General features: G+C 43.3%; 1 protein-coding gene across 3 annotated transcripts in view; it reads left to right on the top strand.

Annotated features, from left to right (window-relative positions):
* TTC26 (tetratricopeptide repeat domain 26) overlaps nucleotides 1-15,328 on the top strand; it is an 89,725-nt gene that overhangs the window by 55,510 nt on the left and 18,887 nt on the right. For all 3 annotated transcript variants that reach the window (XM_038417694.2, XM_043502555.1, XM_043502551.1), the window contains 2 exons: nucleotides 8,027-8,115; nucleotides 14,183-14,266. In XM_038417694.2, coding sequence (XP_038273622.1) covers nucleotides 8,027-8,115; nucleotides 14,183-14,266 — 173 coding nt within the window. The remainder of the gene's footprint in view (nucleotides 1-8,026; nucleotides 8,116-14,182; nucleotides 14,267-15,328) is intronic.

Here is a 15,328-nt window from a genome sequence, read left to right as displayed (position 1 = left end):
TTTTCTGCATGGAAAAGCCAGGCTTTTTAGGGGTTAGCGAGCAGGGCAACTGCACAGGGCCCCACGTCACAGGTGCCCCCACAAAGCTAAGCTACTCAGGCCTCACCTTGAGGCCCGGTTGCCAGGGCTGGGGTGGTGGGGCTTTGGCTTTCTGTCCTGGGCCCCAGTAAGTCTAATGCTTGGCGGACCGCCTGAAACCTGCTTGTGGCCCCCCAGGGGGCTTGGACCCCTGGTTGAGAACTGCTGGTATATACTGTCTTATAATAGTGCTTATGCAATTGCTGACTCTCAGCATGTCTAGTGCCAGGCGTTGTGTTGCTGTAGTTATGCTGGTAACAGCATAATGTTTCCACACAGTGCATCTGCTGTCATACGAAACTGAGGATATGCTCTGACACGCATGTGCACACAATTTTGAACATGTTATAGACACCTACATTGTTCCAGTTAGAGAAATAAGTTTGTAATAAAACAGCATTTCTATCAATGTAAAATGGTACTTCTATCATAAACATCACATTAATAGCAGCATTTGGGCTGGAGATGGGCCCAGTGATTTACCAAATACACAGTACAGTAAAAGCTGTATTATCTGGCATTTCCCCAACCAGAAAGCTCTATAAACTGGCCTTTCTGATCTTTATTGAAATTCCAGTTTATAGTGCGGTTGCCACGGGGCTGGCAGGGGGTTGGGGCGCCGGAGGGAGTGTGGTGCGCGGGCTCTGGGAGGGAGTTTCGGTGTGGGAGAGGGCTCAGGGCAGCAGGTTGAGGCGCGGAAGGAGGTGCGGGGTGCCAGATCCGGGGGGCGCTCACCTCAGGCAGCTCCCTGCAAGTGGCGACCTGTCCCAACTGCTCCTACGCGGAGGCACGGCAGGCGGCTCTGCCTGATGCCTCCGCCCACAGGCACCGCCCCCGCAGCTCCCACTGGCCATGGATCCCAGCCAATGGGAGCTGCGGAGCTAGCTCTCGGGGCAGGCGGAGCCGCTTGCTGCGCCTCCTCCTAGGAGCAGCTGGGACAGGTCGCTGCTTGCGGGGAGCCGCCCGAGGTGAGCGCCCCCTGGATCTGGCACCCTGCACCTCATCCTGCGCCCCAGCCCCACGCCCCTTCCCATGCCCTAACTCCCTCCCTCTTAGTTAACCAGCATTTTTCACTTACCGGCAACCCCCATTCCCCCAACATGCCAGTTAAAACAGCTTTTACTGTATTATCTTCATGTAGCATATTTTTGTCTAAATTAGACTGTAAGCTCCTTGAGGCAGAGACAATATTTTATATGTTTTTTGTTCAGGGCAGCACATGCTAATGGCATTTAATAAAGAGGAATAATAAGAACTCTCAGTGCAATGTTCCGAAATGTACTGTACTTATATGTATTATAATACTCCAGCCATTCTATTGCCTGCTTAAGGTCATTCTGCTGACCTTGGACTTTGCATTTGCTTCCCTAGATTTAGGATGCGGATTATAGTTTTGCTGCCTTTGTATGAGAGCCCTTGCTAACATATTTCAGAGTAGCAGCCGTGTTAGTTTGTATTCGCAAAAAGAAAAGCAGTACTTGTGGCACCTTAGAGACTAACAAATTTATTAGAGCATAAGCTTTCGTGAGGTACAGCTCACTTCATCGGATGCATTTGGTGGAAAAAACAGAGGAGAGATTGCTAACATAGTTGGCCTAGAAGTCAAAATCTAACACTTCCTTCTATTGCCAGTTCTTGGTGGTCTCCCAGGAGTAAAGAGCTAGTACCACCAGATTATCTGTCTGTTTAAAGTCTCATACAGTGCCCTGCATCAGCATATCTAACTGTTTCACAAAACTAGAAAGGAATGATGGTTTGTGTTTCTTAAAGTGATTGATAGCACCTTCACAAGCCTGTTAACTTACTGGGAATTTTCAAAGATCAATGGACAAACAGAAATAGCAGAGCACTTTCTCTGCTCTGATTCTGGTCTTTCTACATCTCTCACTCTCTACAGAGATCCCAGGACCAGATATGGAGACGGAAGATGTTTAAAAAACTGTTGAGAACAGGGTAGTTTATGAGAACTATGTCACACATTCAGCAAAGTCTTATAGGGGTCAGTGGTTAGATCTCTATTGTTTCTGGTTAGGTTACTGACTTAGAAAATTAAAAAACATACAATGAGCAGAGTTAGTGTATGAGTCCTTCCAATGAGGAGCTATGTAAGTCTAGACTTTTAATTATTGTGTGGTTTCAGAAAAAACGAAGAAGCATCCATTCTGTAGTAACCATTATCTACCTTTCTTCCACAATAAAACCTGCCCAAAATCAACAGCTGTACACTGCATTTCAGCTAGGAAAAAAGATGGGTAAAACTATTGGTCACCAGTGGCTCATAAACTGGAATTGACATTGCAGATGAGGGCACTAGAGATTGCTTTTTTTTTTTTTTATTGTTCCCTATACTCCTGGCAGTTAATGCCAGTGCTCTGAGTGATCTTTCTCAATAGCTCACCTTTCTTTAGCCTGATGGTGGAAAGTGAAATAAGGATCAGATTCCTTGGAGAGAGTAAAAGAAGAACTGAAGGTGGGAAACGCAGTGAACTGTCACATTTTTAACACTTTCACTTAATAAATGGTGTATCATTTCTGTGGCTGAGCATAACTCTTCGTAAGTATCCAGGTCTGATTAGACAAACTTAATTCTCAATATGAATGGACCCTGTAGCCCACTGAGGTGGCTGCTGCTGGCACACCTATAGTTGGTAGCTCTACCTCCTAGAACACAAGGATTGCACACTATGCCAAAATAATGGATGTAAGGACCCCATCTTCATCTTCAGTAGTTTTAAGACCAAATCTGGCATTTGGTAAAGGAAAAACATCAAATCACTGGGAGGGAAAACTTTTTTCTAGACTTCATATTACCTTCCTTTGAGTCACTTTAAGTTACACAAGTATAGAGCTTTTCAAAATGAGCTTTTTTCCTCTTTCTGTGAAACTCACATGGGATGGATTAGGTCTATAAAATTCCAACTTTCCTATTTTACTTCCATTTCATTGTTCAAAATGGAACAGAGCTAAGGCAAAGTCACCCATTCACCTCCTGCCATAACAAGTAGTATCCATGGTAAACCAGGGTTGGTGATAATGGCACCAATCCATGACTTTTCTTTTTATTATCTTTTTAATACCATATTTTATATAGTCATTATCCCAAAGCATTCTATGAATGATAGTTATTCAGAAAATATTTCATCCAGCACTGGTACTGTACCAGCACAATAGTGGTCAGATATTTAACAAAGCACAGTAATGCTATTTATACCTAAGAACAGGGAGTGAAGAATAATATTCTGTTAAAGTGAAATCATAGATAGTAGCATTTTGCCTACATAAAATTATCCTCTAACAGGGAATTTGGGCAGAACACTGGAGCAAACAGACTTTCAAAGTGTGCCATTGAATTTTTGTATGACCACAAGTAGTCAAGGACCCAGCTTGTCTTTTCCCAAGATAGTGCTTATCTGGCAGCACAATATCCTCAAAACAGTGCTGGGGCTTTAGTTTATTACTGACTTCAGAAAAGAGTATGTTATACTGAATTATAGACACAGCTTCCTGTAGGTTTTCCTCTGGGTGTTTCCCCAAGTACTGATCAGGACCAATTACTTTTCTTAGATGTGATCAGATCATAACCTGAAGTCTTCCTACTTGTTATGGAATTTGTGCCTCTTAATAATGGTGAAAATCTCAGTTCAGTTTTGGACTGTTTTTCCTACTTCAACTGCTACCAAAGAACAATGAGGATAATGAACAGGAATGACAGAACTTTCTTGGCAGCTGGCCATGACTGTGGAACTTGCTGCAGGAGATCAGAATGACTGTAAACCTTGCCACCATCAGTGTGGAATGCAAAACTTACTTCTTCCACTTAGCTTTTCCACAATAACAAAAACTGTGTGAGGGAGAGAAACAGATTCTTCTTTAGAATTTGTAAGGCGCTCAGATCCTATAGTGATGGGTGAAGTATTAATTGCCTGAAATAATATGAGTTAGTCAGGTCTGTAATCTTTATGGGGAAAGTGAACCAAGTCTAGTGGAGTATTCAGCCTATCACATAATGATGGATGGGGACATGATGGTATGTCTGGCACATACATATGGAAATAACATACAGGATGTTATGGTATTTAGCCATTAATGGGAAAATAGTCTAGGTCTCCAGCCATTTTGTGTGGTGTGTTTGGAGTTCATAAACCAGTGTATAGAATTTTCTAGGGGATAGTTTGCAGGAAGGGAAAAGGGAGTGTTTGTGGCTATATTCTGAAAGTTCATTGGGAGGCCGTATTTTACAAATATGGGAATATAGGTATTATGAAGAGGAAAAACTAGAACTCTAAGATTAATGCCCCAGTTGACTGTGTCTTGGAAATGTGTAGTATTAGCTTGAGTTGTATGAGATGTATGGATATTACTTTAATAAAATGCAATTTTTTAAAAATAACTATTTGGAGGGGAATGTGCTGGGATAAGGTGATCTTCAACTAGAAAGTAGATTAGTGGAAATGTTGGGGAAAGAATAAATCTCAAGAATTTCTTGACCTTTGAGCATTCTGTTTTTTATAAACTAATGTTCCATTACCTTGATTAATTTATAAAGAAAATATATTCTTAACTTTTACTCTCCTTAAATATTTATTTATATTTTGTTTGGATCTTGTATAATATAAATTGCTATGGATTTATGAACTTAAATCTCTTGGGAGATGTGTGTGGGGGGGTCTCTTTTGGGGTCTCTTTGAGCCCTCCATTGCCTTGAGGAGGCATGAAAGAACACTGAGGTGTATATATAACTTATTTCCCTGACACATGAAGATGCACATCATGATGGGCATACACGTAAGCAAGGGAAAAATTAAACACACAAGTCAATTTCTGTTCTCAAGTAGGTACTAGTCTATAATACATAGTGAAGTGACCTGGGAAGCCAGAATGTAGAGCAGTGGTCCCCAAACTGTGGGGTGTAATCTCCCGCAGGGGGACCCAGAGGAACATGCGGGGGGAGGGCTGGCCAGCCCCCACGAGGGGTGGGGAGGGAGCACCACCTAGCTCCGAGCTCAGTCCCACAGCTCTACTCTGCCCTCTGTCCCCTGCTCTGTCCCCAGCCTAGTTCCAGCCCCAACCACAGCTCCACTCTACCTGCCAGTCCAGCTCTGGTTCCGGTCCCTCCTCTGCTCCCATCTCAGTTCTGGCCCCAGCTGCAACTCCACTTCCTGCCCAGTTCTGCCCTCTTTCCCTCTCTGCCCCCAGGCTAGCTCTGCCTCTAGCCCTAGCTCCTCCCCCAACCCCAGTTCTGTCCCCAGCTCTGCCTTCAGCCCAAGTTCCTCTGCTGCGGAAGCAATGGCTGTGCAGTAATTGGGGGAAGGGAGGGAGTAGCAGGGACAGATTCCATTACTGGTGAGAGGGGGTGCGACAGGAAAAGTTTGGGCACCACTGGTGTAGAAAAGCCACACTAGAGCAATCCTACAAGGCAGGATAATAAGATTGGAGTCTGGCTGTGGATAAAGAAGGGGAGCAAAACCATACCCATTTTCAGTTGGTTTCTTACATTCCGCATTAGTAGACTCTATTTAAACACTCAAGTTGTTTTGTTTTGTTTTTTTGTTTTTACATTCAACCAAAGTGTGTGTGTGTTTTATACAAAGACATCACACCTAGAGGTGATATTAAGGTGTTAAATTGCAAAGTCATGTGATAGCACTTTTGATTGCCTCCTAATCCTCTGTCCACTAATCCATATCCCAGGGGGATTTATTCTAATTTTTCAGGGCCCCGAAACAACTTCAAACTGCTGCTTCATTAAAAAAGCAAAAACAAAACTTTTTTCTCTCAAATGGGGAATTTTCCATTCCATAACTCCTGCCCAAAGCCCAGATAAAACCTTCAGATAGGGTTGGATTTTCTGTGTTTGAAAACTGTCATAATATTGGGGTTAACTATACATCTGCCCCCTTCATGACTTCCTCAAGGGCACACCCTTTGGTCTCAAGCCTCTAGCTCAGGGGCGGACAAATTTTTTGGACTGAGGGCCACATCAGGTTTCCAAAATTGTATGGTGGGCCAGTTAGGGGAGGCTGTGTCTCTCCAAACAGCCAGGCATGGCCTGGCCCCTGCCTCATATCCGACCCCCCACCCCACTTCTCGCCCCCTGATGGCTCCCCTGGGACTTCTGCCCCATCCAAACCCCGTCCCCCATTCCCTGAGGGTCCCCCGGAACTCCTGCCCCATCCACCACCCCCTGCTCTCTGTCTCCTGACCACCCCCGGACCCCCCACTCCTGACTGCCCCCTGCTGCCCCATCCAACCCCCCCTCCAATTCCTGACTGTCCCCCCGGGACCTCTGCTCCATCCAACCCCCCAGTTCCATGCCCTCTGACCGCCCCCCGACCTCTATCCACACCCCTGACCACAGCCCCCAAACTCCGCTGCCCTCTATCCAACCCCCCCGTCCCCTTACTGTGCTGCCTGGAGCACCGGGTCAGGCTGGGGCTCTGCAACTGTGCTGCTTGGCCGCCCAGAGCGTTGCACCAATGGCGCGGCACGCTGAGGCTGCGGGTGAGGGGGAACAGCAGGGGAGGTGCCGGGGACTAGCCTCCCGGGCCAGGAGCTCAGGGGCTGGCAGGAGGGTCCCGCAGGCCAGATGTGGCCTGTGGGCCGTAGTTTGCCCACCTCTGCTCTAGCTGTACCCTTTTTCAGGGCAGGAACTGGTGTTCCTCTCTCTCCAGATCCAAATTTTAGAGCTGCAGTCCCCTTACAATTCACTGTGATTATTATCCCAGCCAATCTGACTTTATTTCAGCACCTGCAGTTCTGCTGTTTCTCAGGGAGAATAATAGTTAATCAGGGACCAGTCAGCTTTCACAAAACATAGTACAATTATTTATGATAAAAGAATTACAGAGAAAACACATCATAAAACAATAAACAGCCTACATACGTGCTAAACTTACCAGCTATTTTCATCATCCACATGAAATCCTGTTAGGTCCATATACAAATTTGTCAGTTCTTTGTTGCAGAATGGGTCTGTCCTGAATAAAATCAGGCTGATACTGTACGGTTTGGGACCTTTGTCTTTCAGACCTCCTGAATCAGATAAATTAAGTCAATGCTACTTCTCCTGAGGGGTGTAGCTTCACCGGTATGGATATCTGCATAACCAGCATTGAGAACTTGCGTTAATTATTAATATCCCTCCTCTAAGTGATTCCAGATTACACAGGAATCCCATCCAATGAACCAGGAACCCAGAGATACACATAACGCTTATTGATACAATAGTCAATGAATATCCCCTCGGTCCATAACTTTTGGCTCATCTCAATACATGAGATTTTGAGGTTTCCACACTTCCAGGGTCTCACATCTGTCACAAAAATGCCACAATTTCCAATCCTGTTATCGCTTGACCCTGCAGGACAAGAAATGGAAGCTATATACCCATATACTAAGTAGTTTGCCTGGTGGATAGAGTATTGGACTGGGGCTCAAGAGATGTGGGTTCTATTTATGGCTCTGCCACTGACTGTCTGAGTGACCTTGAGCAAATCACCTCACCTCTCTTTGCCTAATTATTCCCCATCTGTAAAATGGGAATAATGATACTGACCTTCCTTTGTAAAGTGCTTTGAGATCTACTGATGAAAAGTGCCGTATAAGAGTATTGTATTGTTAGACCATTGTAAAGGGAGATTAACAGTTTTCCAGTGGGACATGCCAAAGCCTGGTATGGAGTCCAATATAAAGGACTTAATATATGTGAATTTTTTAGGTTTAGAAAAGTTATTTTAGGAAACAATCTTGCATTATCTGTGGAGCAGGATAGGGAAGGATGACCAAATGAACTAATACCTCTTCTCCATCTGTAGTGTAGCCCCTTGTCTGAAAGAGGCAGGTTATACTATTTTCTAGGACTTTGTTGGTAATTTGGGAGGCAGATATCCAAGTTAATTTTCCACCACCACCCAATTTTAAATATCTGCCTTTTCCTCTCTTTCCTTAGATACAATCCCCGGGAGACAGTGCATGGCTTCCTGCTTCTTTCTGCTCAGACAATTTGATGATGTCTTGATTTACCTCAACTCAGTCAAGGTCAGTAGAGCACCTTAACTACTGTTGTGTTTACCAGCTTTTTTTGGAAAGAGCTTTTTCTCTCAGGCCTGTGTGTGCATAATTCCCATTGAGAGAAGAAGAGATCTTACTTATGTGGGGTGGGAAACTTTCATTGGGTGCCTGATCTTTTTTTCTATCTTTTTTTGTCAGAGAATTGAAAACAATGACGCATTCTTGTATATAATATTATATACATAACATCAAGAGGTTTATCTTCAGCTGCAAACCAGCATTCTCTACTTGCTGAGTGACAGGAGCTGCCTACCTTCCAAACTCAATCAACAGAGGGAACTAATATATTCATGGGAAAGCCTGACCTTGTAGCCTTTGATTAATTTAGTGTGCAAATTGCACAAGTCACTAATAACAGGTTATTTTGCTCAAGTGGCTACACAGATTTATTAAAGGAGATGAGATTGGTGAATCACACACAGAGACATGAGGACTTTATTTAGTACTTAAATACATACAGATATAATAGCAATAATAGAAAAGCAAAATAAGTATAGCAGAACAATCCCCTGCATTATGCATTCTCACAACCATATGGAGACAATCAGAAGTATCAGGATGGAAGGAAAAGTAAGTGGAGAACAACAGGAGTGAGGTGTGTCAATCCAAACTTCCACATCCTGTCATGATGATGTGCCCACTGATGTAACCATATTTAGATTGCCTATCAGCTCCTGTCCATGTGTGGCTTTCAGGGAAACCATAATTGGGGTTCTGATTGCTGACGTAAGCTATTTGTGTCAATACATTTCCCAATATTTCCAACACATTAATGTGATTAACCTGATGGTTACATATACCAAAAATCCCCTAAAAATCTGTTTTTTCAAGATTAAACCCCTCTTTTGTGGTTTATTTGTTTATCACAAGATACATATTACTAAATCTTATAACCTTAGGTCAAGCACTTTAGGCTAACTATCTAGGCCTCCTACTTTTGCAGAGCCTATAACACATATTTTTACATTTGTTTTCCCTAATTGCATTACAGCTTTAATTATTTTTATCATCAACAACTTTACAAAGTTTAACTTTCCCTAGGCTATAATTTGATTTTAAACGTAAACCTTCCAAGAGCAAATCAGGGATCAAGGGTGAATAACCTATCCCATCCAGCACAGTGCAGTATACACTAGTTTGTCATTTGCATGCCTGAAGGAGCAGCTTCCTGAGCTCAGTTGGTAAGAGATTCTGATTTGCACTGGAGCAGATCTTTCCTGAGCCACCCACTAGAGGACACTAGTGTATGCAGGCACGCACACACACCCTCCCTTGTTCCTTTGATCAGTTCACTTGGAATATGTACAAACAGTTCCTGTAGTTTATTTGATATTATTTATATTATCTCAGTATAATATAGCAGAGTTCGAAGTAACTGTGGAAATGGGAAGTAGATGAGAAGGAAAGCAGATTAGAAATTAAACATGCAGATGAGATGACTAAAATAAAGCCACTAGGACATGAAGCTGACAAACAATGACTGTTGGATTAAAGACAGGTTTCAGAGTAGCAGCCGTGTTAGTCTGTATTCGCAAAAAGAAAAGGAGTACTTGTGGCACCTTAGAGACTAACAAATTTATTAGAGCATAAGCTTTCGTGAGCTACAGCTCACTTCATCGGATGCATTTGGTGGAAAAAACAGAGGGGACATTGATATACACACACAGAAAACATGAAACAATGGGTTTATCATGCACACTGTAAGGAGAGTGATCACTTAAGATAAGCCATCACCAGCAGCGTGGGGGGGAGGGGGAGGAGAAAACCTTTCATGGTGATAAGCAAGGTAGGCTATTTCCAGCAGTTAACAAGAATATCTGAGGAACAGTGGGGGGTGGGGTGGGGGGGAGAAATAACATGGGGAAATGTGTAATGTGAAATGACTCATCCATTCCCAGTCTCTATTCAAGCCTAAGTTAATTGTATCCAGTTTGCAAATTAATTCCAATTCAGCAGTCTCTCCTTGGAGTCCGTTTCTGAAGCTTTTTTGTTGAAGGATAGCCACTCTTAGGTCTGTAATCGAGTGACCAGAGAGATTGAAGTGTTCTCCAACTGGTTTTTGAATGTTATAATTCTTGACGTCTGATTTGTGTCCATTCATTCTTTTACGTAGAGACTGTCCAGTTTGACCAATGTACATGGCAGAGGGGAATTGCTGGCACATGATGGCATATATCACATTGGTAGATGCGCAGGTGAACGAGCCTCTGATAGTGTGGCTGATGTGATTAGTTCCTATGATGGTGTCCCCTGAATAGATATGTGGACAGAGTTGGCAACGGGCTTTGTTGCAAGGATAGGTTCCTGGGTTAGTGGTTCTGTTGTGTGGTGTGTGGTTGCTGGTGAGTATTAGCTTCAGACTGGGGGGCTGTCTGTAAGCAAGGACTGGCCTGTCTCCCAAGATCTGTGAGAGTGATGGGTCGTCCTTCAGGATAGGTTGTAGATCCTTGATGATGCGTTGGAGAGGTTTTAGTTGGGGGCTGAAGGATTGGGAATGGATGAGTCATTATACAAAGTAAAACTATTTCCCCATGTTATTTCTCCCCCCCACCCCACCCCCCACTGTTCCTCAGATATTCTTGTTAACTGCTGGAAATAGCCTACCTTGCTTGTCACCATGAAAGGTTTTCCTCCTTTCCCCCCCCTGCTGCTGGTGATGGCTTATCTTAAGTGATCACTCTCCTTACAGTGTGTATGATAAACCCATTGTTTCATGTTCTCTGTGTGTGTATATCAATCTCCCCTCTGTTTTTTCCACCAAATGCATCCGATGAAGTGAGCTGTAGCTCACGAAAACTTATGCTCTAATAAATTTGTTAGTCTCTAAGTTGCCACAAGTACTCCTTTTCTTTTTGTTGGATTAAAGGGCAGCTAAGGAGTGCCAGAGAAATAGGGTGCTGTACAAAGGCAGTTCCAGAAGTCTGATAACCCAGCCTATGAGTGCTTGAACATTCCCTGCTGACTAAGGCCTGTGCCAGTTGGCACCAGGCCCCTCCATACATTCCAGATCAAGGGTGTTTATGTTAACCCCTTTTATACCATGCATTGCCAGTGCTTTCAAGCATAAAGAGCTCACAAAAGAGTCTAATATATCCATACCTACAGATGAAAGATGCGTCCCTAGGCATGGCTAAACACCCACCTTTGTTAATAAGGGAATAGTACTTTGATGCTCCCAAACAAAGCAGCCAATGATCTTTTAGGCCATCTCAGCCCTACAGCTTTTATCCATGATTTTGTAAACACTTAGAGGCCAGAGCAGTTTAACTGGATACATATAATGGGGCATTTTTTTCGCCCAAAGAACCTTGTTTGTACATCTGCACTTACTATGCTGTCTAACCATGTTTATCAGTGCATTCTGGGAAAATCTGGGCAACTACCCTGTAGTGCCTCCAAAGGTAATAGACTGGGCTGAGGGCATGCAAACAAAGCAGCTTCAGCAGCATGTGGAACAATGCACTCTGGGATGTCATATCAGAGAGCCTGGAGAAAGGAGGGCAGGTTAAACTGGTTATATGAATATAACTAGAGCATCCACTTCACTCTGTAAAAAGGAGTGCTGAACTGGATAAAGGAAGCCAACCATTTGCCAGCCTAGAACTCTGAGACTTGGTCTACTCCAGAAAAATGTGTTATGCTAATAACCACTTGCCCCTCCCACTTCTCATTGTCCCCCAAGAATGCATGGAACACATCACATGTCTGCACATGTACATGTTTCCAATGGCATGCAAGTGATTATAATGCTGTTTTGATTAGACATGCTTCAAGCAAAATTAACCAACATGTGGTCCACCTCTGTCAGTCTCCTCTAGTGCAGTGCCAATGTGCTCATCAAGAGCAAATAAAATTAAGATGCATAAGGAATGGGATACAGATTAATACAGAAAAGATGGTGCCAATATATACATTGGTGATGCGCCCTCAATTGAAATACTGTTCAGTTCTGGTCACTCCAGGGGGACATCAGAATTAGAGAGGGTTCAGAGAAAAGTAATTAGAATGATTAGGGACATGAAAAAATTCTCATATGAAGAGAGATTGAAAAAGTTTGAGACTGTAGGCTTTAGAGAAGAAAAGAATAAAAGGAGACAGGAGAAAAGTGTACAAAATAATGATACAAAGAAGGTAGATCGCAAACTTCTTTCGCTCTCTCCTAGGACAAGAACAAGGAGAGTCAGTAGAATTGTGGCAAATTCAAAATGGATCATATCGAAGGAAATATATTTTTCAGATAAGACATAGTTAACCTGTGGAATTTATTGTCACAAGATTATATTGAGGCCAACATCTTAGCAGGATTCAAAAAGATTGGACATTTTATATACCCAACTAGACTATCCAGAGTTATAACAATAAGTATTTAAAAAATCTTTTTGAAGGGATACACACCCTTATATTTGAGAGCATAAGGTGACTTCTAAAGAGTGAGGATTGGAAGGAACTGTTCCCAGGGAGTAGGCTATCCCATACTGCCTACTTCATGGTTTTTTGCACCTTCCTCTGAAGCAGCAGGTTCTGGCCACTCTCTGAACAAGGATGCAGGCTAGATGGACCACAGGTCTAAGCCAGGCTGGCAACTCCTATATTCCTATAGCCCTAATGGTACAAATAGTTCTCCCACTACAAATAGTTCCTACCAGTCAGGTCTTAGATGGCCTGCCCAGTATGGTTTATGCTTTGTAGCACAGGGGCCAATTTTGCTGGAAGCCACTTAGCTTTACAAGTAGAGCTGAGCACACTATGGAACTCATTTGCATTATATTTCCTTAGTAATCCCCTTTATCGGTGATTGAGTTAAAACTGCATGTCTCAAAGGACGCCTTGCTATGAGTGTGCCAGCCGGTCTGAGGGCAACATGTTGGCACTGATGACCATCTGGGGAGATGAGATAATCCAGGCCAAAATGAGTCCTGGGCATAAGGAACACATTAGTGTACAACTGAGTGTGAGCAGCTAGCTGAGATACACATTACTCAGAACAGCAAGCAGTGTTATGAAAAGATCAAGGGACTTAAGATCCAGTTCTACAAGACCCAAGATAACAATAGTAAGTCTAGTGCAGGGTAGAAAATGTGCCTGGGTTCTGCAACCACAAGGGCATGGCTACTGTGAATTCACAGCAGCATTAGTACTTACACAAGGTCTGTTTCCCCCAACTTATGTTCTCTTCTGTAGTGCAGATACACCCTAACTGGGGTGAAATGGTGTTAGCTGACCGTAGTTACTGTCAGAGTTTTTAATCATGTTTATAGCTGACCATGTCAATAGCTGATAACAGACTCTCTTAAAAGTTATAGAATGGGCGTGACCTTATTTGTGCTGATTCCCACAGCATAAAGAATTCTGAGATGTAAAGTCACAGGAAGGGTAGCACTGAAATTCTCTGGCATCCAGTGCTGAAGGACTTAGAAGTGAACTTTGAGCGAGAAGCCTGGCTGTATCTGTACAAAAGGAAGTGGTGATGCAGAGAAGCTAGCTTCTTGCTTACCAAGCTTCGCTAACCCTGGGACTTTTTTCTAACCCTGACAAAACCATTGTTGAAGGAGAATATTCAGCACAGTATTATGATTCTGAATGTCACCTAACTAGCCTCACAAAGCAAGAGAGCCCCACTGCTCACTCTTAAACCACTGGAGAGTCAGAGCTACCTGTTCACCAGCCCAGATTTTAACATGTTGGGGATATATGAGGGGTCATGGAGGAAGTGGCCACAGCCTCATAGCAGGTCTTAGCATGCCCAGAATGAAAGCCAAATCCAACAAAAGCTGCCACACTGTAATTTTTGGCTTGGAACATTCTCCAAACCAACCATGGTTAATACCCAGGAATGTTTCAGTTTTTATTGTAATCACTGACTCAGGATGGAAAGCCCCTCCATAATTCTTTAGCCACTGTTTGTAAATGCCTAATGTTTACAGTGTATCATTTAGGTTTTTTCCAATTGTCTGCTATAGGCTGACTCAGATTTTTGGTCTTTATTTTTAATGTTGTACACCATGGTTTTCTGTCGGTCTGGCTTATTTTCCAGAGTTATTTCTACAATGATGACACTTTTAACTTTAACTATGCCCAAGCCAAAGCTGCCACTGGCAATACCAGCGAGGGTGAGGAGGTATGTATATGCTTTCTTAAAAAAACAACAATAATGGAATTCTTTCCTACGTCCCGTCCCCTGCCCCCAGCACGCACGCACACACACGCACACACTTTCATCCCCACACCTTTCTGATTCTGCATATCGTGTGAAAATGGAGCTGCTGCTTCCTGCAGGAATTGAGATATATATCTTGCTTTCAGTGAACCTTATTCAGAGGAGTCAGAGTCCTGCTAACCTCATACGGTTGGGTATGTGAGAGTCATGCTTTGAGTGCAGAACTCTAATCTATCTCTTAACTGATCAAGGAATGCTCTCTTGATCAGTGTTCTGTGTACTCTGCCTGAGATCACAGGCATACTTAGGGCTTGTTCAGGTGGAGTAGGGATCACTGAGCAACAGAGACCAGATAGATGAGAGCTTTAGGTGTCCCCCTTGGAGGTGTGTGAGAAACAAACTTTCTTCCTCTGGGACGAGGAAAGAAAGAGGAAATGCTCCCCATCCTATTCAGTAGTATCCAGTAGTGCTTAAGGAGGTTCATTTCTCCCCACACATAGCTTTTTTTTGTGTGTGCATCTGATGTTGAATTATCCCTGAAATGCACAAAAGCAATTGGCTGCTGGGAAGAAGGAAGAGAGATTTCCCACAAGGGTTAAAAAAAACAGAGGACAGACCAAACCCCCCCCCCCCCAAACCCATGAGATTTTATTTTAAGCAAATCGTCTGATTTTTGTAGGCCAAAAAAAAAAAGAAATGGTTTTCTTTTGAGTTTTAAAGTTGAGTCCCAGGAGCAATATGGTGACAGGTTTTTCCTGAAAGACTGCTAGAGTTGACGCAGGTAATGCCCTGTCTATTCTAGCACTGTGTTGATGGAAGAACATAGACTTTAGCTTTGGGTTGTTGGGTGGTTGTTATTGCAATGATGTTGATGGGTACCTGCGTCAGGTGTGGTGTGGATAGATGCAAAACAAGTCAACTTAGGTCAACCTAACATTGTAGCATAGAGCAGGCCTCAGGAACTCAACAAGATCACCCCCAGCCCTCCTTAAATGTGGAATGACTGTAACTCCACTATATGTT

Source organism: Dermochelys coriacea, chromosome 1 (assembly GCF_009764565.3).
Source record: "Dermochelys coriacea isolate rDerCor1 chromosome 1, rDerCor1.pri.v4, whole genome shotgun sequence".
Classification (NCBI taxonomy): Eukaryota; Metazoa; Chordata; order Testudines; family Dermochelyidae; genus Dermochelys; species Dermochelys coriacea.
This window is presented reverse-complemented; position numbering and strand designations above follow the sequence as displayed.